The 19,841-nt window shown below is 32.1% G+C and overlaps 8 protein-coding genes across 8 annotated transcripts; 4 read left to right on the top strand and 4 right to left on the bottom strand.

Annotated features, from left to right (window-relative positions):
- Positions 1–2,013: 2,013 nt before the first annotated feature.
- RO3G_02498 (uncharacterized protein) lies at positions 2,014–3,344 on the top strand (the record flags this gene model as incomplete). The annotated part of the gene is made up of 4 exons (XM_067657089.1): positions 2,014–2,154; positions 2,204–2,326; positions 2,388–2,507; positions 2,607–3,344. The coding sequence occupies 4 exons, from the start codon at positions 2,014–2,016 to the stop codon at positions 3,342–3,344; spliced, it is 1,122 nt and encodes a 373-aa protein (XP_067513190.1).
- A 376-nt stretch (positions 3,345–3,720) lies between these two features.
- On the bottom strand, positions 3,721–4,320 carry RO3G_02497 (adenine phosphoribosyltransferase; the record flags this gene model as incomplete). Its single annotated transcript, XM_067657088.1, has 2 exons — positions 3,721–4,191; positions 4,255–4,320. 2 exons carry the CDS (start codon positions 4,318–4,320, stop codon positions 3,721–3,723), a joined length of 537 nt encoding a protein of 178 aa, XP_067513189.1.
- Positions 4,321–4,875: 555 nt separating this feature from the next.
- On the bottom strand, positions 4,876–6,016 carry RO3G_02496 (uncharacterized protein; the record flags this gene model as incomplete). Its single annotated transcript, XM_067657087.1, has 3 exons — positions 4,876–5,014; positions 5,067–5,662; positions 5,717–6,016. 3 exons carry the CDS (start codon positions 6,014–6,016, stop codon positions 4,876–4,878), a joined length of 1,035 nt encoding a protein of 344 aa, XP_067513188.1.
- A 459-nt stretch (positions 6,017–6,475) lies between these two features.
- On the top strand, positions 6,476–7,101 carry RO3G_02495 (uncharacterized protein; the record flags this gene model as incomplete). Its single annotated transcript, XM_067657086.1, has 2 exons — positions 6,476–6,688; positions 6,742–7,101. The coding sequence occupies 2 exons, from the start codon at positions 6,476–6,478 to the stop codon at positions 7,099–7,101; spliced, it is 573 nt and encodes a 190-aa protein (XP_067513187.1).
- Positions 7,102–9,709: 2,608 nt separating this feature from the next.
- On the bottom strand, positions 9,710–10,291 carry RO3G_02494 (uncharacterized protein; the record flags this gene model as incomplete). Its single annotated transcript, XM_067657085.1, has 3 exons — positions 9,710–9,815; positions 9,862–9,926; positions 9,974–10,291. 3 exons carry the CDS (start codon positions 10,289–10,291, stop codon positions 9,710–9,712), a joined length of 489 nt encoding a protein of 162 aa, XP_067513186.1.
- A 2,342-nt stretch (positions 10,292–12,633) lies between these two features.
- RO3G_02493 (uncharacterized protein) lies at positions 12,634–15,475 on the bottom strand (the record flags this gene model as incomplete). Its single annotated transcript, XM_067657084.1, has 6 exons — positions 12,634–13,980; positions 14,036–14,204; positions 14,260–14,390; positions 14,445–14,559; positions 14,616–14,721; positions 15,415–15,475. The coding sequence occupies 6 exons, from the start codon at positions 15,473–15,475 to the stop codon at positions 12,634–12,636; spliced, it is 1,929 nt and encodes a 642-aa protein (XP_067513185.1).
- A 1,849-nt stretch (positions 15,476–17,324) lies between these two features.
- RO3G_02492 (uncharacterized protein) lies at positions 17,325–17,625 on the top strand (the record flags this gene model as incomplete). Its single annotated transcript, XM_067657083.1, has 2 exons — positions 17,325–17,340; positions 17,447–17,625. The coding sequence occupies 2 exons, from the start codon at positions 17,325–17,327 to the stop codon at positions 17,623–17,625; spliced, it is 195 nt and encodes a 64-aa protein (XP_067513184.1).
- A 1,577-nt stretch (positions 17,626–19,202) lies between these two features.
- Positions 19,203–19,543, top strand: RO3G_02491 (uncharacterized protein; the record flags this gene model as incomplete). The annotated part of the gene is made up of 3 exons (XM_067657082.1): positions 19,203–19,252; positions 19,304–19,344; positions 19,407–19,543. The coding sequence occupies 3 exons, from the start codon at positions 19,203–19,205 to the stop codon at positions 19,541–19,543; spliced, it is 228 nt and encodes a 75-aa protein (XP_067513183.1).
- Between the last annotated feature and the right edge of the window lie 298 nt (positions 19,544–19,841).

Genomic DNA, 19,841 nt, shown 5'->3' with positions numbered 1-19,841 from the left:
CTGGACAAAAAGTAAACATGAAAGTTTAATGCTACTTGTTTGTCTCCTGAAAATCTTTAATCACGGGGTTTTTAATATGCTTGTGCTAGACATTTATCTAATAATAAAACAAACATAGTATTCTTAAAGCACACGTGAAAAATAGCTCTCTTTTGCTATAAAGGAATGATAAAAAAAGTATTAAATACATGTTCAATTATTTTTACTAAAAAATATTTGTTGTTAATCGGCCTTGTAGCTTGGATACACAATGTTACCATAACAACATCTTTTTCCAAATCAAAATAGACTTTATGCATGAAACACACCTTTTTCACGTATTATTCGTACACAAAAAAAAAAAAAAAAAAAAAAATAGAATACTCCGAACAAAAATCCGAAAAAGTACTTGGAGAATCTCTTTAAACATCCATATATTGCAGTCACCACAATTATAATGAATAGCAATATTGGAATACCAAGTGTCAAACTATATTTTGTCTACAAACTGGAATATTGACCAAAGGTTTATTACAGAATTCAGGAGTGCTTCTTTGAACAAAAAGTATTGAGAAATGTTGATAGATGAAGAGGACAACATTTGATACATTTTTGTCAGTAAAAGTAGGTATTTGCGAATAAGGTAAAAAGCATTCATTAAAGTGTATCTGCTGCAATATACGGTTGTTAAGGAGTTCCTGATGGTAGTCGATCGGACATGGTTTACGCGTCAACAGAACCCTTACCTCCAATTTTAATTGAAATCTAATATCAGGTAAATCAAGATTTTATATTCAGGCTTTTGCGTTACTCGTCTAATGTCTCTAAGCGCTACAGAGTATTGTCCATTGTCCTTGTTATTGTCACCAAATTTTTTTCCAGCGCTATATTTCAAAATGAATTTACCACTACTAGTAAGGGATTTCTACTCAAAATTGCAAACTCTGGGGCAAACAATGTCTTCTGTTGACTGCTGATTCTGTATCAAACCATTTTCATAAAGCAACACTAGATCCTATGGCTACTCTAGGATACTTTTTTACTCATCACACTGTTCACCAAATACCTCGACATCACTGGCAAAATCAGATGTTAATATTGTTATTTTCAACTGTAAAGGATATTTTGTCAAAAAGAAGACAATGGGATGATCTACAAATCAAACACTAAATATCTTCTCAATTAAGCTAAAATAAGTTTGGAGCAAATCATTGAAGAAAGCGGTGATCAAGAAAGCAGTAGCAATAAACAAAAAGCAATGTGTCATGCAAAAGAAGGGCCGCTTTCAATCGAACAGATACAAAAGGATTTGAAAGACAACAGCAGAATTGAAGGACAAAGCGATACAGAAAATCAATATACCATCGAAGATGTTAAATTCATTGAAAATTTAAGCGATCCCGGAAAGAATAGAAAGCAGAAAGATATATTCGACAAAAGCAAAGCAAAAAGGTTCTTCAAATCATATAAATCATCTGATACTCTTAAAAGTTCTTACTATCACATTCAAAGAACATCAAGGTTATGTATGTAATTGGTTTATGAATTTAAAAGAAACTATATAAAAAAAACAAAAGTTTATTTTTTACGCCAAAGATAAGCATACTAAAGAGGTAAAAAATGATTGATGGTTAAAATAAAAGCCCACTGGCAATAAATCTTTAAACAGACTCCTATCTTGAATAAGATTGTCATCCAAAAGGAACTATTGAAACTATCTGCTTACAATTCTCTATGCTAATATCTTTTTATAAATCACTATTTCATATACTTGCATCACTTTTAACCCTTATACTATTTGATGAGTTTTAATAAACATTAAAAAAAAACAATTCATCCCAAATCGGTATAATTTTTTTTTCTTGTCCCGCTTGTTTATGATGAGAATACACACTTTTTGTACAACTGATTGATTTTTTCTATCTCCCCTTTTTATTTTTATTTTTCTTTTTCTTTTTGCTTCTTAAATAATCATAGTAAATGGATACATCAAGACAACATAATAGTTATCCTTACCGAAATACATCTGATACAATGCATCCTACACCTACAAAAGAAATATATCAATATGATGCACCTTGGTCAATATATGCTTTAGATTGGTGTAAGACACCTATTGAACAAAAGAGTTTTAGACTTGCTATTGGTAGTTTTATTGAAGATAGCAATAATAAAGTAAGAATATATCACAAAAAGTTATTTAAATTTAATATGATTTTTATAGTTACAAGTTATATCACGTACTGATTTACTTGATAATGTTCCATCTTCAAGAAGTGATTTTACAGCAATAGCAGAGGCTGATTCGTATTATCCTATTACTAAAGTATTATGGGAACCAAGAAAAGTAAGAAGACAAGCATATATTGATCTATATAAGTCACATATATAAATTATATAATAAATAGGCAGATGCAAGAAACAGCGATCTTTTAGCTACAACAGGAGACATCTTGAGAATATGGGAACTTGTGGATGATCCGCGATATGGTTCTACCAATAGCATCACGACAAGAAATAGTAACCATGTACATACACAACAATTAGTTAAAAAAGCAGAGCTGGTCAATGTAACGTGTTAAAATATAAATAGTTGTAGGGTATCATAACTTTTCTTTGGTTTATAGATGAAGCAATCTGATTTTTGTGCACCACTTACTTCATTTGATTGGAACGAAACAGATCCTTCTTTAATAGTAACATCCAGTATCGATACTACTTGTACAGTTTGGAATGTAGAAACTAATCAAGCAAAGACTCAATTGATTGCACATGATAGTGATGTCTATGATGTTGCTTTTATGCATGGCTCAGCCGATACATTTGCTAGTGTCGGTGCAGATGGTTCTGTAAGACTTTTTGATCTAAGGTCCTTGGAACACTCTACAATTTTATACGAAACACAACCTACACCCAACACGAACAACAGAATGCATAATTCAGTACCTTTATTGCGTCTGCAGTTTAGTCGAATGAATTCAAACTTGTTGGCCACATTTCATATGGACTCCTCTGCTGTTCAGATATTAGATATCCGTTACCCAAGTGCACCCGTTGCCGAGTTATCCAAGAGTCATAGTGGAAGCATCAACTGTCTTTCTTGGTCACCCAATGAATCCGGACAGATTGCTACAGGTGGAGATGATTCTCAAGTTTTGGTTTGGAATATCAATCAACCTGATAACAATAATAGAAATTATTATGCAAACCAACCACGTTACAATCATCAACCTCCTCGTGTTATACAGGATCCACTCTTGGCTTATGTTGCCGATGCCGAAGTCAATTCACTTACTTGGAGTAAATCTTGTCCAGATTGGATTGGCGTTGGTTTTGGTAAAACGATCCAAGCTCTTAGAGTTTGATGTTCTACATATGCTGATTAAAGAAGTTGATTTTAAAAAAAAAGAAATGGCTTATTAGGATTTTTTTTTTTTTGTAACTCTGTTTTGTAAGATTGTCTTGTTGAACTATATGTGTAGGATACATGGCTATCACCGCTCTGTTTTGGGTATAAAAGTACAAAATGAATTAGTAATTCCTGCCAAGTGTAATGATTTCGCTAATACAGTATATAAAGCTGTTCTTTCTATTTATGTCATGAAAAGACCATACATCTTAGACAGCTAAATACCTGTACATTGAAAAGATAGATAAAGATTTGAATGCAAACATCATATTATCATGTACAATATGTTTGGATCCAATTTTTATTTTTACTGTAGATACATACAAAAAAAATTACAAATGAATTAAAGAATAAACGGGGGCATCCAAAGCTTTGGAACCATTCAAGAAGTCCAATTCCATAACAAAGACGTATTCAATAGTCTTAGCATTACACTTCTTGACGAGTTGGCCAGCAGCAGCAGCAGAACCACCAGTAGCAATCAAATCGTCAACAATGACGACATTAGCACCTTCTTTGAGAGAGCTCTTTTGAAGTTCGAAAACATCCTCTCCGTATTCCTTGACATAGGTAGCTTGGACACATTCTCCGGGTAATTTGCCTTGCTTGCGGACAGGCACAAAGGCAGCACCTAAACGAAGGGCAATCAAGGGACCAAACAAGAAACCACGAGCATCAAGACCAACAACGGCATCAATCTTTTCTTTGTAGGTAGAGTTGATGTGGTGAACAATGTTGGAAATGAGAGCCTCAACAGCTGTGGGATCTTGGAAGACAGGGAACATATCCTTAAAGACGATACCCTACATGTCCATGCTGTGTAAGCTCAACATAACCATAATTTTAATATATATATTTTTACAAACCTTCTTGGGGAAGTCTTCATGAGTACCGAGAAGGTTCTTGATGCGTTCAATGTCGTAGTTGCTCATTTGGATAAAAGAAAGTAAAAAAAAAAAAAAAAAAAAAAATAAGCTTTTTTTTCTTGGTTTAAAAAGTTTTTTTTTTTTTTTTTTTTTTTTTTTTTTTTTCTTTTGTGCGTGTGGCTGCTTATTGCGTTTTTTCCATTTTAGTCATATATTTTTAATCCAGCTTGATTAACGATAACAGGTTCATCAAAATGTTTATAAGCAGTGGGTTTTATCAAAAGAATAAATCATAGTTAATAAGACTACTGTTCTTGTGTATTTTTCATCTTTTAAGTTATCAAATAAGCAAATACCTATAGGATTTAGCTTTATTTGAGAATTAATAATTTAAACGCTTTATCAGATATTATCATCTGAGAGTGGTTCCACCAAATCCAAGAAAAAACAGTAAGAAAAAATAGAAGGTATAACAAGATACACGTTGTTTTATGCTTGCTCTGAATGTATACTTCAAACAAGCGCACTAATAACAATCTTTCTCTATTTTATTTTACCAGAGAATTTTTTCTTTCAGCGGAGCAATCTAACAAACAAACAAGAAAACGTAATGGCTAAATTTTATCCTTTATTGCCTCTATTTCCTGCTCCTCTTGGGTTAGCTTCAACAAATTCATCCCATTCTCTCTTTTTCATTGTTTCAGCATCAAGTGCTTCGTAGTCATTATCATCAATTTCTTCCTTTTCAGGTGGTTCACCTCTACAGAGAGTTTCAATGATTTACCTTTTTTTTATTATTTCTTTCAACTCACCCTCCTTGAATGATGTTTCCTCTTTCCATTTCTTGTTCAAGGTATTGATCGATCGTCATTGTTGGTAAGTTGTAGCCTGGTCCAAACACTTGATTCTTCAACTGTTCCCGTTTACCAGTAATCACAAACGGTTGAAGGGGCCGGCCCTCTTTATTCAGCAATGGCTTATCTCTTCCCCAATTGGCCCTACTGTTAACTTGATCGACAGCAGCGAGAGTAGTGGAAGATTGACCACGTTTTTGCATCATTTCTCGCATAATTTCCATTTCTTTCAACATGACCATCTCTTGCTCAATAGCATTCCAATTTTCTAATGCTTTCATGATCTCCAACTGAATTAAATATTGTACCCAATCTCGTTCCATTTCGTCCACATCGCGATCTTCATCATCTTGTTTGATTCCATCCAACTGTTGACGCAACTGCTGAATTGTCTGTTTAAGTTCCTTTTCGCGTTTATATCTTGCTATCTTTTGTTCTCGCTGCTGTGCTACAGTAGGTTTTTTATTCACTTCAAGTTGCTGCATCACAGTGATATCTTCTTTATTGACAAGTTCATGTGTTTGACAAGTAGTGAGGAAATTTTGTATAAATGTCTAAAGTATACACACATGAGACATAAAAAAAAGTAAAAGTAAAAAAAAAAATACCTTGGCTTGCTCAAGTATATTGGCCCTATTATCTTTCCCGTTTAACTTTAAGGTCAAGTCACCAAGATAAGCTGGTATTAATATAAACTTCAAGTCATTGGTATTAATGTCATCAATAATTTCATTGTCACTGAATAAGTGAAGTTTGGCAACAAGTGCCTGTGCTTGATTCAAATAGGCAATACCTTGATTTACTTTTTGTTGGTATTCAGGGTCAATACTTGAAAGCGAGGTGTTTTCTAACTCTGTCAAGAGATTTTGTCCAAAGCTGAATAATTGTCCAAGTGATAGTCCTTCCATTCTAAAGAAAAGTAAAAGAAAAAAAAAATAGAAAATTTTATTTCTTTATCATTATTTTGCTCCGACTATCAAGGTCAATTCAATAATAAATATAGCTTATACTTGTATATACATTTTTAACAGGTACATTAAGAGTTTGGATAAGCCAATGGAATTGAATATTGCTCTAAATCTATACAGTTGGATTTTGTAGCCATTCTATACGTAATACCATTGACAAATTTACTATACTTTTTTATGTCGTTTTCAAGAAATGAAGACATGAATTATTGATAGTTAATCCCCTTATCTTTTCATCTGATGATTAAGCTTCAAAAGATGCATAAATGTTTCTCCCAATTTTGCAGGAACTAACTTGCAGATGAAAGTAGCAGTAAAGTCACATCAAGTGCGGAAAGTAAAAAAGAAAAAAAAAATCCTGACCCTGTTCTAAGCACTACTTTTTTATTATTATTCAACATGCATCACGGAAAACACGTACGTCGATTAAACCGCTCAAGTGGACACAGAAATTCTTTACTTCGAAATCTTGTTTCTTCTCTTATTGAACATGGACGTATTGAAACAACTGTTGCCAAAGCTAAAACAATTCAACCCATTGCTGATGCCATGGTCACCCTTGGCAAGAGAGGTGATGTTGAAGCTAAAAAGCAAGCACTTGGCTATCTTAACGTATGAAAAGAAAAAGAAAACTGCGTTTGTTTAATTAATAAATACAAAATTAGAGCCGTGATGTGACGATACCGAAATTATTTAATGAACTTGCACCTCGTTTTGCCGATAGACAAGGAGGATACACTCGAATTCAAAGAATCGGAAAAAGATACGGTGATAATGCTCCCATGGCAGTCATTGAATATATTGACGGACCTACAGATCTTAAAAAGGAATTAGTTATCAATTTACTTGCAAAGAAGTTTACAGAAACACAAAAATTATCTGTTAAAGAGATTGTAGAGAATGAAGAAAAAGTAAAACAGTTGGGTTTACCAAAGTCAATTATTAGAGATTTGAAAAAAGTTCAGTTTTCAAATTCATTAGAACAGATTGATTCTGCAATTGAAAAGAAAATGTCAGATTTATAGAATAAAAAATCTCTGTGCCTCTCTAGAACAATTTGGATTTTATAGAATGTTTATCTTTAAACTATTTTATTATACTCTCTTAAAAATCATTCATATGTAAATAATAAGAAACTCAACATTGATAAAATTGCGTAATGAAAGAAAGGTTTGCTTGTATTTCCTAAAGCTTTGTAATAGCGTAATGAATTATATAAAACCATGGATGCTCTTCTGAGATAATAATACAAGTAGTGTAATTGAAGTGTAAGGTTAGCTACAATGTGCTCTACAGAGATAAATTGCTGTATGTTTGAAATTGGTAGGTCTGAACAATGAACTTGTTCCGAATCCTTTACTAGTTTACAAAAGTTATTTATTACAATGTTTTCATTCATATACTTTAGCTTATATCACCATCACAAGCTATCCGATTAGTCAAAGTACAATAAACCGTATTTGATGAGTGAAATGACTGGAGCTCATTTAGGCAGTCCATTATCCCTTATTGTTATACTGAAAATACAAGAGTACACTAAATAAAATACAACCTTATGATTATAAACAATTGTCTTTGATAATTATAATGCAATTTCAGACTTAATTAAGCGCTTATAGCAAGGACCTTAGCTAGAAAACGTAAATAATTACAATATAATACTTTATTTGCTTTGATTCAACCAAGAAACTTGAAATGTAGCAAGGGTTTCCATAGAATTTAGAAATAATTTTGTTAATGACCTAGCTTTTTTACATTCAACACGATATATAGGCTTCCTGTAGCCAAGCAAAGCAAAGAAGCTATCAAGAAGTTACCTAAGCAAAAGCATGTTGGATAAAATATTTAGGGTAATCATAGCTAAAGATAAGAGGGTGAGGTATTATCTTGTTTATATTTGATCTAACTGTTAAAAAATTGTGCAAAAATTTGAAAAATTTATTTTTAAGTGTCATTTCATACAGTATATATGTATGAACGCAATACATTTAGAAAGACTACAGAAATATAAATAAAATAAATGATCTCATTTATAAGGGGGATATTTGTGTTTCTATTGCAATTCATGAAATATGTTGTACACCAATAAGCTCACCAAAGAACGATAACTATGAATCAAGGATGCAGTTTTCCCATACCTGAAAAGAAAAGTACTAAAAAAAACTAAACATGTCTAATAATAATTGGAAATATAGAACAGGATAGTAAGTGATGATAAAACTTTCCATATAGTTTATCCAGGTTTATTTTTCCTTCTTTTTTATTGTATAAATATTGAATTGTAATACAAAAAAGAGATTCCACTTTGCTACTTTAATCTTGCCAATCTTTGTAATGCATTACCCTGTTGGAAAAATAAGCTTGTCTAAGACTACATCATCTTCTATGCTAAAAGCTGTAATTAAAGGCAAAAAAAAAAAAGTTGGCATGTACTTATGCTTTTGCTCTGAAATTTAAAATATACTAATTCTATTTGTTTTACATGGAAGCGAAATAGAAGAAAAGATAATTTCCAAATCGAAATGAATAGAATTCATTTGGTGCCATAAAATAGTTTTTTTATCATTTGTAGATGCGAGACATTTTATAGTTGAAGACGATTATTATGATATGCAGTACGTAGCTAGCTTTGAAAGTTAAGAACGTTTTATTTTGAGAACGCCAATTCTGTAAGACTAAAAACTATAAGTAGCTTTTATCAAACAACTGCTCTCTTCAAAATGTTTTATCGGCTTTTATAAATAATACTGTGCAAGCTTCTTCTAATACACGATAAATGATAAGCAGAATAAATATATCTTTCTTTTTTTAATTTCCAAAACGTTATGAACATGTTTGATCATGAGCAAAAATAAAACTTAAGATATTGGCATGGACATTTTGTACAATCTACAGTTATTACTATCTAACTATTATTAAGCAAAATCAAACAAATATCATAGTAATCATTTGTTATTGGAATTATAATACAAGAAAAGATACTTTCTTTTGTTTATTACATCTGTATGATAGTAGCATTTGAAAATACTATGGGAATGTTTGCATTCATTAAAATTATTGTTTTTAAGGACAAGGGAGTTATGTGGAAAATTAAATGGAAGTCGTCAACAGAGAAAAACGAAAATTTATTGATATTAAAATTGTATAAATAATAAACCATGGATGAGTAGCAACCTTTTTGTAAATAGCCTCTTTCGAAAGTATAGTTTTTTTTTTTTAAGATAGTATTTTTTTTAAATAATAAAGAATCACCCTTGAATTACTCTTATAAACACTTTTTCAAGTCTATAGGATATGAGTGGTACCCCGAAGGGCGTTCCGTTCACTGTCAGGTTCTAAGTCTATGTCTGGAATGTTCTGCGAAAGATATACCCTGTTTCTAGGGATCACCCTCTCTCAAGCAAAGTGTGACCGGGTCTGTACTTCGAATGTTAAGACATCTTCCGTATGTCACTTGGACGAACAGAGCGGGTGCTACTTTACTTGAGTTCGCATTCCTCTTTAGAGCTTACAAGTTCCAGCAGATCATCGTCCCATCCTGCCACAGATTTTAGAAGCATAGCAAAGAGGTCATAAAGAGATAGAAAGAGAAGAGAGTACAGAGATAATAAAGAGACTACCAAAAGAGAGCTTTTACAAGAAAGGATTGCTACCAAATGAGCCATGCACACAGAAAACAAGTACAGAGGCAGCCTTAAAGGAGCCATTTATATTGACACAGAAGAGAATAACTATTGAACTAGAATAATAATTAATAAAAAGGATAATTCTATTATGAACATTACTTTTTAGCCAAAAGAGCAGCAAAGAAGGAATCTTGACCAAGGCAAACAAAGACAGGCAGAGTAAGCTATTTCAAGAATGTTAATAAAATAATTATATAAAAAACAATTTTACCATTTTATGAGGCCAAGATACGATTTCTTTTTTAACCATCGAAATCAATGGAATGATGTGTTTAGCACCAAATGAAACCAAAAGGACCATAGAAAGATAAACAAAAGAGAGCACACCAACTTTTGATGTTAATTGAGACCATATAAAGAGGCAGAGAATAGATGTATTATGTGGGCCATATGTTTGAACGTTGATTAAAGACCAAGTTAATAGCAGATAAGAGATTTTAAGAGGCCAAAGAGAGAGAGAGAGAGATGTTTGAAGTATAAAAGTAGCAAAGATTTTGTTTAAGAAGAGGAGTTTCTGACAAAAGACCATAAGAGCCAAGATTAGGTTTGAAAAAGACAAAGTATTTAGGCCATCAGTTTTGGAGAAGATTGATTGTTTGATGAAGAAAGAAAGAAAAAAGTTTTGGCAAAAGGGTTCTTTAAATATTTTTTTTTTTTCGTGTTCTTGATGAGTCATTTTCCTTTTTTTTCACATTTTTGATGAGGCATTTTTCTTTTTTTTTTTCTTAGATCTCCAAGAACTTTAAAAACTTATTTATCCATAAAGAGATGGTAAATAAAAGGGCAAAGCCATTCTAGACTAACGAGTAAGCAAATGCAAAAAAAAGGCTATTTGTTTGATTATAGCTATTAATCTTTCTTTTATACTTGGTCCTCTTATTTAAATCTTTAAATAATAGTTTTTTCTATACTTTTAAATGAGCTCTATATCTTAGTAGACAAGGTAGTCGTTTGCTTGTTTTTTGTTTGTACAACCGTTTTCTGCATAAAAGATACGTAGAATTTAAAGGCCTACAGCCTCCCCTTTTTTTTTTTATTAAATTCATTCCTTTGATTTAAAAAAACTACTTGTTTTTACTTTGATTGTACTTTATATTAAAAGATCCTTTTTCTTTTCGTTTCTTTGCTTTTGCTATAAAAGTAAATGTTATTTTTAATTTGCTTAAAAAAATAGGGGGTAGATCTATTCCGAATGCCGTGTGTAACGAATGTCACACGGAAAAGTTTTAACCTACCCCTATTGTTCACGACACAAAATAAAAAAGTTTTCTAAATAGATGTTGACAATGCAACTCTAAGCTATTTTTTTTTGATAAACGTACAACCTTACTTTATAACATTAATTGCTAAGTAGAAAACAGATGGAATGATCAATGAATACTCTTCTTTTTTGCGTTTTTTTCTTTTTTTTTCACATGCAAATACGGGTTTTTCGTGTTTCTATTTGGGGCTGATATTAAAAAAGATAAAGTACGGTTCTTATGCAATTTTTATTGATAGAACGTATTGAACTTCCTTTTTATAGTTCAAACAAATTTTGAAATATAAAAATACGATAGATAGGAATTATAATATTTTTTTAAATCAAAAATCCACAACCTTAAATTGATATTTGTATTATTACTATGTAATTATATTTTTTTAAGAACAGAAAAGCCAAGTAACAAAAATTCTAATAGCTGAGGAGAGCCACACCATCGTATTGCTATCATAGTATAATATTGCAATTTTTAGAAAAAAAATTTTTGGAATGTTTTATGGATTAAATCACTCTATCAAAGAATCAGTATCATTCCAAAGCATATACAATTTTGATAACTTCGAGAACGTTACCAAAGCTGTTAACTTCCAAATTTTTAATTTCAAAAGCTGCGGAACAAGTCTTATTTCTTTTTGGGAGATAAATCTAACGTTTTTCACTGAGTTGTATGTATCAGTATTTTCATTATTTCTTATATGATTGGCACTAGCTTCATTCCTTCACCTCTTTCTCTGTTCCCGTATCTCGCTATTATTGTAGTTATTGCTAATGAACTAACAAGCATGCTTTATTACAATTTTCTGTTGTATTATATCATGATTTCTAACCTTACTTCTATTGTTTTCATTTGATTTGAATAAAGTTATATTTCAAATCTTAATCACTGTAAGCATTTCAGATTCATAAAAACTGAATAAAATATCTTAAATACAGCGCTTTGGTTAGATATGTATTAATATCATTATTTAAAAGCTCGCGATAGTTAAAAATTGAATATATAATATTAATTCTTTAAGGCAAAAAGTACTCCAATCACGAAAGGTTATTGTACTACTTGAATTTTGTAATCCCTATTCTCATGAAAAAAAACTTTTAGTGTTGTAATAAACTTTCAGCATAAAAGTTAACATGGTTTATTTAAGAAACATTATGCAATTATATATAAATTATTTTACTGTTCGCTTTTTATTCTTGAAAAAGCATCCGCCTATGTCTTGGGCTTTCATGTTTCTTATAAATATATATTATAGCATTATTTTTGAAGATAAGTCCAGCTGAGACTCAGTATAAGATACAATATTTGCCTTATAATCAAAAAAAAATATTTTTATTGTTTTGATTACTACGCGTCAACGTTTCACAAAAAATGACATCAACTTCCTTCAAAGGAATGTATAGTTTCTCAAAGCTCAAACATATAGAGTACTTAATAAATGAATATTCAAAAGGCACTAGTACCTTAAAAAGGATAATGGGTGCACGCAACTAAATGGAAGAGAAGAAAACTTTATATATAATCCCTAGTGAGAGCTTCCTTAGCGCAATTTTTTTTTAAAAAAAAAAGTGCTACTGTATGAAAAATTACAAATCCTTTTCTTTATTAAACATGCTTATTCTGAATCTGATTCAGTAACATAATTGGCATCATTATCATCATCGCTAGAGTCTGAATCTGAATCCGAATCATCATTTTCAACTTTCTTTCCAGCAGATCCACCAGCTAATGCAGAAGCAAGGCCTTGTTCTCTCATCATCTTCATCTGACCAGCAATAGAGTCTTCCTCAGGTTCAGAGATACTATCATCGACTTCTTCTTCAGGTGGGAGATCAGAAGGATCATGAACCTTGAGTTTAACATCCTGTACAATATCTGTGCCAATGTAGGTATCTGATTTAACAAACAAAGAGAAAGTGTAAACACCAGGCTTGGGTGGACCAGGGAAGGGAATCTTGACAGTTTCTTCATCAACAATATCAGTGACTTTCTTGTGAGGAACAAGGATACGGTTCACTTTAGGATCACCCAAGAAAATCCACCAACAAGGCTTCTTTTCTCCTGCGTAATATGGAGTATGGGCCAAAGGTAATGACTTTTTGTTCTTTTTCTTTTCTTCTAAAAGTTCTTCTTCGTCATCGTCTTCATTTTGTTCTTTTTGATCTACCTCAACACTAACAATCTCGCCATTTCTCAGCTTGAGAATAAAAGTAATAATTGCGCCTGTTGTCACAATCTTATCTCCAATGACCTTAAATACAGCTTTTTCAACAGCCAATTTAGGGATACGTTGAGCAACTTCCATGACATCCAAATATTCAGAATCAGATAAAGGTTTTAACATGCCTTTGCGTTCATCTTCAGACATGGCAGATAATTGTTGAACAGTGTTGACAGGTGTCTTCTTATTACGATTATATCGGCGCAAGAGGGAAGTGGTGATGTGAGGAAGTTGCTTGATATTAGGCTCACCTGGGAATGTAGCTTGCATCAAGTTTTGTTGTAATTCCATCAATGCACAAGAAACATTAAGCCACTGTTTGACGGTAGCAATTTGCATGAAACCTTGAAGGAGATGAATAGACTTATCTACAATGAACTTTTGGTCTTTGATCAATTGGTTGCTTGCACCCTTCTTGGAAATATCAACACGAAGCAAGTAGGCATATAAAAGAGTACGAGCCTTGCGACGATAAGCAGCAATAGAGTTATCGCTCAAACGATCAAACTTCTCACCAAATCGGTTTTCCATTTCTTCAGCAATAGAACCATTGATCGCATTCAACATCTTTTCTTCCTTGGGACGAATATCAGCATTTTCCTTAAATTCAATGGCACCAGACAAAGTGTAAATTATATCTTTGTAGCTATCTTCTTCCTTTAATCCTTTTACAAAGACACCCATCGTCTTGTTTAAGATCTTATCTTTTGTTAAACGACGCGATCTATACCACCAACGAGCCTACAATCAATTAATGTTAAATTCTTTTTGTCGTATCCGTTCGTCTAATACTCACAATGAAATAAGGTAAACCTAAACCGAATGCAAGAGCATAAAATCCCAAGACATACATTCCATTGCCTTCTACAAGGCCCTTGGGTAAAGCAACCCCCATAGTAAATGTTTGTTTACCATCTGGGTGACCAAATTCAAGGAAATTTCTACGTGCATCCTCATCGGTCAATCTATAAGACACTATTAGTTTTACTACCTTCTTTTCTCTTTATGTAATTTGTTTACACTTTATAAGCCTTTGTGATATCAATGAAACGCTCTTCAGATTCTTTTTCAGTTCCTGCTTTTGCCTTGTCAGGGTGGTAAACAAGTGATAATTTCTTATAGGCTTTTTTAATTTCAGGCAATGTAGCGCTCTAAGAAACACGTATTGGAGGATAAGCTTAATATATTTTATTTTAATTTATTACCTCTTTAATGCCCATAATTTCATAAGGATCCCAAGTAGCAGTTTTTATTTCAGCGTTGGCTACTTGCATTGTTAAAAGCACAATACCAATCCATCCAATAACCAAGAAGAGGAATCTATGTTGTTTATAGATGAATAACTTTTTTTATTTTCTGATAGCTTTTGTTCTTACTTTGGACTTGTTAATAGTTTTTTAATTGTACTTGGCTTTACGCTATTTGTAATCTTTCGTTCTATTTCACATGTTTGACAGTGACAAACATCTTTGTTTTTAGAAGCTAACGAAAAAAAGTTTAATCTTTCAGTTTGTTCTTTAATTTTATAATTACTTGTTGATTTAAATAAAGAATATAAAGACTGTATAGTAACAGGTACTAAGCAAAGTGATAGTACGGATATAAGGAAATAATAGAAATTAAATCCTTGCTCGTCGTACGTGTACTGAGACATGATTCAACGATGAGAAAGAAGCAAAAAATGAATAAAAAACAAAAGGAGAATTTTAGATTTTCTGTCTGTCAGTTTATGATTGGCCGAATTTAAATACGAATACCTAGAAATTAAACTCAGTAGATTTGACAAGCAAATAAATTTAAATGACCAATGACCAGCATTAGTGATGATTTGAAGTATTGTATATTAAAGCAGAGCTAGTAACATTTACCTAAAATAAAAAGCTATTACTGGAGATTGGCTGGAAAAAGATTGCTACTAAGATAACAAATACTTTTCATTAATACAGCCGTTCCAATACCAAATAAATTTGTTCACAGGGCGATTATTGAAAACCAAACGGCGATTTTTTTTATTCTCAGAAGGCGGGTTGGTTTTCCTCAAGGCACTTTTTATTATTACCATTGTTAACAAATACATTTAAAAATAAGTACACGTTTTTTCTATGAAGATAGACAAAGAAAAATTATTGATGAGGAAGGGAGATGACGAAATGGATTGGAGTGATTCACCTTTACCTTTCCATTTGACGATTTTGACTCGAATCAGACTCTTTCGAGGCACAGGAAAAACAACCATTTTTGAAAATTTGTTGTCCTTTTTCAAGCATTCCATAAGAATATTAAGGTTCAAGCATTTGAACATCATCTTTGTGGTTATCAATTAAAACATTGGCTTTATTTATTCTTTCTGATTATTGTCAGTTATCACATTGGTTGCATTATTCCTTCAGCAGCTAAAATTTGGTTCAAATAGTATAACATGTTAGTATTTGGGTATTGGGGTGTATTAAATTAAAGTAGATTTGTTTAGTTTGGGTTTTGAAGCCTTGAATGACTTGAGTTTAGTTGACTTAATTGGATGTTTAACAGTGCTTTTGATAGAGTAATTTGACTTTGAGTAGTGACGACCAGATCTTTATAGATCAATAAGGTTAAGAGTAAGATTGTTTGATAAAATATAAAAATAAAAGGAATCTTTCTTGATTCGCGATAACTCAAGTATCAGATCAGAAAGAAAAAGATATTTAGTGATCCAAAAAAACTTATTATTTGAATGAGTGTTCTTTAAAAGAGAAATTGTCTTCAGTTTATATACAAAAAGATGCGATTTGCTCTTGATGTTGTTTGTAAACTATGTCAATCTACATCAATGTTGCTAGACATCAATACCTGCTGTTGTGATCATTCTTGTTATCCAATGTTTTGGGCCCAAAATCTCATCAATTGCGCTGCAATAGGTTTTTGTTTTGATCGAACTTATAGCGGTTTCATCATTACTTCAACAATTTTTTGAAAAAGATGGTCGAACTTTAGATAAAACTTGATTGCTTTTTTGAAAGTAGTTTGATGTAAAAAAAAAAAAAAGTAAGGCGAACAAATTGGTCAAAAAAATTTTCATTTCAGATACTTTTAGTTATGCTAAATGTAATAGAGGCATAGCAATGCAACTAAATAAGTCTTTTAAGCGATTGTCAAATTGATTTACGGAATGCTGAATAAGCTTATGAGGACGCTTAACAATACAGTTTTTGCTATTTGCATTCTATTCCATACACCAATTCTATGTTTAAATACGCAAAGTGACATAGGCAAAAACGTAAATCCTTTAAAAACATTTCTCTTTTTCTCTTCTTCACTTTGCTAGAAGCTTCTGTATAGCGATTTGTCGTAAGTCTGTGGGAATGCGGCCTGTGGAAAGCAGATGACTTAGCCTGAGCTTGTTAATGTGGTCTTCAAGTCATTTTGAAAAAGAGACATTGGTAAAGGGGCAGGAAGACAGTATCAAACGATCTTTTACATGAACCTAAATGAATTGCCTCAGTTGCTTTTGCAAATACGTGAAAGTAAATGCCCCACTCTTTTTTTTGAAATAGATAAACTTCTATCTTCTAGTGGTTATTCCTGTTAATCATTATAACTAATCAATTATTTTGAGAGCTAAACGAAGTTTTTGTTGCTTTATATTAGTATAAGCTATAAATATAGGCTTTTATAAAATGCAAGTAGTAGGTTTTCTCAAAAGGTGTGATTGTTAAACTTTGCTTGAGACCTTATGTTTCTCTTGGTGAGCAACAGTGCTATTGACAACAACAAGGATAACAGAGCGAATTATCAATTCTTTTGTAAATATCTTTAAATTGCAAAGCCTGCTGTGTGTATGTTGCAATCGAGATTATAAGTGCACTTGCTCATATTCTTGCTTGTTCAGTGAACAGTTTTTTGAAACCATTTAGTACCAGGAGTTGACACATATCAGAATGATAATCTAATGAGAGAGAGAGAGAGCAACGAATTGAATGCTGATGAGGCAACAGGTTTAGTTAGAAAATATTGCTCAGTATTTGTTGAGTCTGTTGTGATATTAGTCAACCACTGGTTTCTTGTTGCGAGCTTTTCTTCCTTCAAGCACAACAATCCCAAAGGCAATGACTGTGTCGACAGGTTAGTTACAGTTATCAAAGCAATCTTATGGCGTTTATTCCACGAAAACCTTACTATAACAAAGATTGCTTTGAGTTGGTCATCCGATTTGGATAGATTGAACTAGTTGTGACAAATGGTTTCTTTGGATCGGTTGATGGAAGACTTCATACTGCTTTTCTTGGCTACCACATACATAATCCTCCCAAATTGATCGCTAAAAATTTCAAAGCATCTTTAACAAACATGATTTTTGTTTCTACTCAACAAAACGATCACATCCTCAAGAATAGAATGATGAATTAGTACTTCAAGTCGCGTTCAGTAAATAAGTGGGGTTACTAAGCAAGAAATTTAAAGATGAATAGTTCTCTTTCAAGAGCCCTTTCTCGTTTCAAAACGTCAATCTGAGGTATAACGCTTTTTCATTTATAGTCAATTCATATGCTTACAAGAACATTGATTTGATAATCATGGGTATTCTTGTTCTTCAGATCTTGCATATGGCTGATTTTAGTATTACCTCAACAAACAAGCTTATAAAGAAAAAAGCTGTTTGTATTTGAGGGATCATAAATATCATGTATTCAGCTTATTGCCAGAAGCACAAGTAAAGAATGATTTGATTGCGATATAGAACAAATCACTTGCCAACGGTCTGAGCAATCACAATGTCAATAGGGTAAAAAAGCAAAATCAAAAGTTTGTGCTCAAGAAAATTGATCAATTCAATGATAACGAATAAAAGCATAGTACAGTAGTTGGTATGATTTATTGTATAACAGTTCACTTCAAATTATAAACACTCACGATAATGATAAATAAAAATACAACAATCATCATACATGTAATCATTTCGATAAACTGCACACTTTGGAAATTGGTACTTAAATATGTTTATCTATTGTCTTCAAGATCAAGAAGAATGCTGCAATAAACAGGCCCATTCTCTTACCACTATCGTTCTGTACGCACATCATATATTTTTATATGACTCCATTTGTGACTAAACAAAAAGAGACTCGTTGGAAGACAATCTCTATTTTAGAAAAAGCAATCGTTTAGAGAACCGTTGGAGATGCTCAGTAAATTTCGTTTACGTTGTCTGAAAAAAATTTAAAATCGTCTGAATTCAGTGAAAATAATGTAGATAGTCACACTATCTTAACTTTAGTTCAATTGAGAAAGAAGTAAACTTCTTTTTTCAATAAAATTTGCTGTGATGAGAACTTTGGTAAACGCTTGAATAATAGTATTCTTCCTCAACCCTTCAGGGACAAACTATTTGATCCTTTATTATTGAGAAGGTGTTCGAGGTATGACGATAATAGGCGAAGGTTCTGAGCAAATTAAATACACATTCTATATAGATTTACAAGATGGTTTTCTCGGGAAACCAAGTTGAATAAAAGAACATTTATGCAGTTATCTTGCATAAAAACCCACATTTTTCATTTTTACAATTTTTCTCTTGTTAGTCGTACTTTATCCATTTTCAAAATATATTAGACATATGTGTTCTCGTGCATATTGAATGCTCTATTCTCATAATTATTTTTACAGATCTTTGTTTTCAAAAAAGTAGCTTATTGTTGCTGTAATACTCATGGTATTACTATGGGATTTTTAAAGCTCAACGTTTTTCTCTTCCATTGTTTCATCTCTGTATTGACTTCATGTAACTGCATGATCTACTGTTCAATATACTCCACTTTCCAGGAGAATTTAATTTATTTTGCAACGAGCGTGTCGCCAAAAACTGTTACGTCATCCTTTTTCTCTTTCATTCAACACCCGTCCACCATTGAGAGAACAAGTCATACACGCCTGGGTGTGTTTGTGCGTCTTTTTTTTTTTTCCTTGACTATTTTCATACATTAATCATGTCTACAGCAGAATCTTGGGAATACCCTGAACACAGACAATTCGAACGGTAAAACGAAACAACAAGAACACTATCAAGAAACTAAAAGTTTTTTATTAGTGTCCCTACACTGGACCAAGTTGACCCTTCTGACCGTAAAGGTATGTGGATCATTCATTAATGTATAGCACAACAAAAAAAAAAACTAAATGATAAAGCTTAGCTGTTTATGCTGCCCGTAACCAAAAGATCCGTGATGATTGGGTTAAGGCCATGGAAGCTCGTTTGATTAAAGAAAAATTAGATGAATGCTATAGAACTGAAGGCGTCAACCACTGTAAGTTTTTGTTTGAATTATAGATAGACAAGAGCCCTTACATATCATTACAATAGATCAAAGTTGCCGTCACTTGGCCGATATGTACTTAGCAACATTAAAGACTCACAAAGTCGAAGGATTCCGTAAAAGCTCATAAATAAAACAATAGACTCTCAGTTTATTATGAATTATTTACATCAATTCGTCATGGATATTTATTTAATTGTTACAAAAGAGAAGTTTTGACAGGATAACATTGATTTTTCTTCAATGCTTGCTTGTTTTACAAGTTAAATTTGATTTTGATTTATTTAACAAAAAAAAAAGGGTAGGGGAGGT

Source organism: Rhizopus delemar, genomic scaffold (assembly GCF_000149305.1).
Source record: "Rhizopus delemar RA 99-880 supercont3.2 genomic scaffold, whole genome shotgun sequence".
Lineage (NCBI taxonomy): Eukaryota > Fungi > Mucoromycota > Mucoromycetes > Mucorales > Rhizopodaceae > Rhizopus > Rhizopus delemar.
Note: the sequence above shows the minus strand (reverse complement) of the source record. Positions and strands in the feature narration are given on the sequence as shown.